We start from the raw sequence: 2,395 nt of genomic DNA on the forward strand, positions 1-2,395 counted from the left end.
CTATTTCAACATAGAGGTCATGTTGCTACTAACACTCATAATTATGTCGTTCCTCAATTCATGGCTAAAAGTTGCTACTCTAGGTTAACCACATTTGAGTCTCTGTATAGGTTTATGTTATTAATACTTTGTGTGTGTGTGTGTGTGTGTTTAGCATTTAATCAACGTCATCCTCTTGCACAATAAAACTGTTTCACATCTTGGTTCTCTAATGCTTTCTGTAGACCTTACTTCTTCCAAATCTTTGCTTGTATAATAGATTAATGCATTTCAACAGGACAAATCTAGTGGATGTGCTCAAGACTCCTACTTACCATTCCAATTACATTCTTTTGCTTATTATTTTATCTGCTAATCTCATGCACCATTCTATGCTCGCCCTTGAATGGAAAATGAGTTAGTGAAGTGGTAAGGCTGTTAGCATGGTTGTAGTATACAATCTGCAGGCTTCAGCTGATCCTCCTGATACCAAATCACATCCACATGAAGATCCACATCTGTCCTTCTGAGGAAAAGTAAGCACAAAACACACCAGGATTAGGTCCATCATGATTCAAAATGCCTAATTGGCAGATGGGAAAGTTACACAGATGAATTAAAAGTATTATTTTTGTTCTTCTTGATGATCAATTGTTTCACTTTTAGTGTAGATTAACATTTGTCGATGGGAACAGACAACCAGACATGGATGCATGAATTCGTCCTCCTTGGCCTGTCCAGTGACTGGAACACTCAAGTCTCCCTCTTCATCCTGTTCCTGCTGATGTACCTGGTGACAGTATTGGGGAACTTCCTCATCATTCTTCTGATCAGACTGGACAGCAGACTCCACACTCCCATGTATTTCTTTCTCACCAACCTGTCCCTGGTGGATGTGTCCTATGCCACAAGCATAGTCCCCCAGCTGCTGGTTAATTTTCTTGCCCCACACAAAGCAATCCCATTCCTGAGCTGTGCAGCCCAGTTATTTTTCTCTCTGGGCTTAGGAGGAATTGAGTTTGTCCTATTAGCGATGATGGCCTATGACCGTTATGTGGCAGTGTGCAATCCACTGAGGTACTCTGCCATAATGCATACAGGACTATGCAGTAGGATGGCTATTGTATCTTGGGTCAGTGGCTCCATGAACTCAGTCATGCAGACTGCTATCACCTTCCAACTGCCCATGTGCACAAACAGGTACATCGACCATATATCCTGTGAACTTCTTGCTGTAGTGAGGCTGGCCTGTGTGGATATCTCTGCCAATGAAGTTGCTATCATGGTATCAAGCATCATTCTCCTGATGACCCCTTTCTGCCTGGTTCTCCTATCCTACATCCAGATCATCTCCACCATCCTGAAAATCCAGTCCAAAGAGGGAAGAAAGAAAGCCTTCCACACCTGTGCCTCCCACCTCACTGTGGTTGCTCTGTGCTACGGCATGGCCATTTTCACTTACATACAGCCCCATTCCAGCCCCTCTGTCCTCCAGGAAAAGTTGATTTCTCTATTCTATGCAATTTTGACACCCATGCTGAACCCCATGATTTACAGTCTGAGGAACAAGGAAGTCAAGGGTGCTTGGCAGAAACTACTCGGAAAATTCTCTGGCTTCACATTAAAACTAAAAACCTGAGTAATCTTGAACATCACTGAAGAAAAGGGTTTTGCTTCTGTCTTTTGCACCCGACTTAGATGTGATAATCATTGCCATGGAGACAAAGGTGGGGTTGACACGTTGTGACTGGTGACATTATGCAGGAGGCTGAGTGATTCTGCTAGGGTTTGGGGTGTGAGGTGTGGGTGTATTTTCATTTCACAGCAGAGTGTATACCGGAGCTAACCTGTACTGCCACTGACAGCACACCATTACTCAATCTTGATTTAAACAGCATGGCAATTTAAGAAAAAAAACCTACTAACCTTTCAATTTTTTTGCATTGTTTAATGGCATGAACCTCCTCTTGACTTTCACCTTGTCCACAAAGTACCCTATACTAGTATTATTCCAGTACCTTTCAGAAAAGTTTATGGTGTTTCCATGGGGCTGGAAATGCGTTTTCAGATCTGTAGACTCAAAAAATACATAGTCTATGTTATCAGAGGCTACTGCTGAATGAGTCAACATTAGAAAGGAACTGGTGCTAAAGCCTTTAAGACGTTACTGGGTATAACCATCTATACGTAGCACCAATGACTTTCTGTTAACACAAACAACTGCAGAAAGGTAAAATAAAACTCTTACTTCATCGCTATAGGGATCAACCAAAGGTTTTCGTATACTAGGTTACTATACAGTAAAAGAAACCTTTAACTTTGAGGTACTAATAGACAGCCCTCAACAATTTCAAAGAGACTTCATAGCATTTATATAAAAGGTGTCTATGTAAAATATCAAATTGGATTAATTGCT

At 41.4% G+C, this 2,395-nt stretch overlaps 1 protein-coding gene across 1 annotated transcript; it reads left to right on the forward strand.

Moving 5' to 3' along the window:
* The first annotated feature begins 664 nt into the window (after positions 1 to 664).
* Positions 665 to 1,618, forward strand: LOC116902870 (olfactory receptor-like protein OLF3). Its single transcript, XM_032905200.1, has one exon. It carries the CDS (start codon positions 665 to 667, stop codon positions 1,616 to 1,618), a length of 954 nt encoding a protein of 317 aa, XP_032761091.1.
* Positions 1,619 to 2,395: the final 777 nt, after the last annotated feature.

Source organism: Rattus rattus, chromosome 6 (assembly GCF_011064425.1).
Source record: "Rattus rattus isolate New Zealand chromosome 6, Rrattus_CSIRO_v1, whole genome shotgun sequence".
NCBI lineage: Eukaryota > Metazoa > Chordata > Mammalia > Rodentia > Muridae > Rattus > Rattus rattus.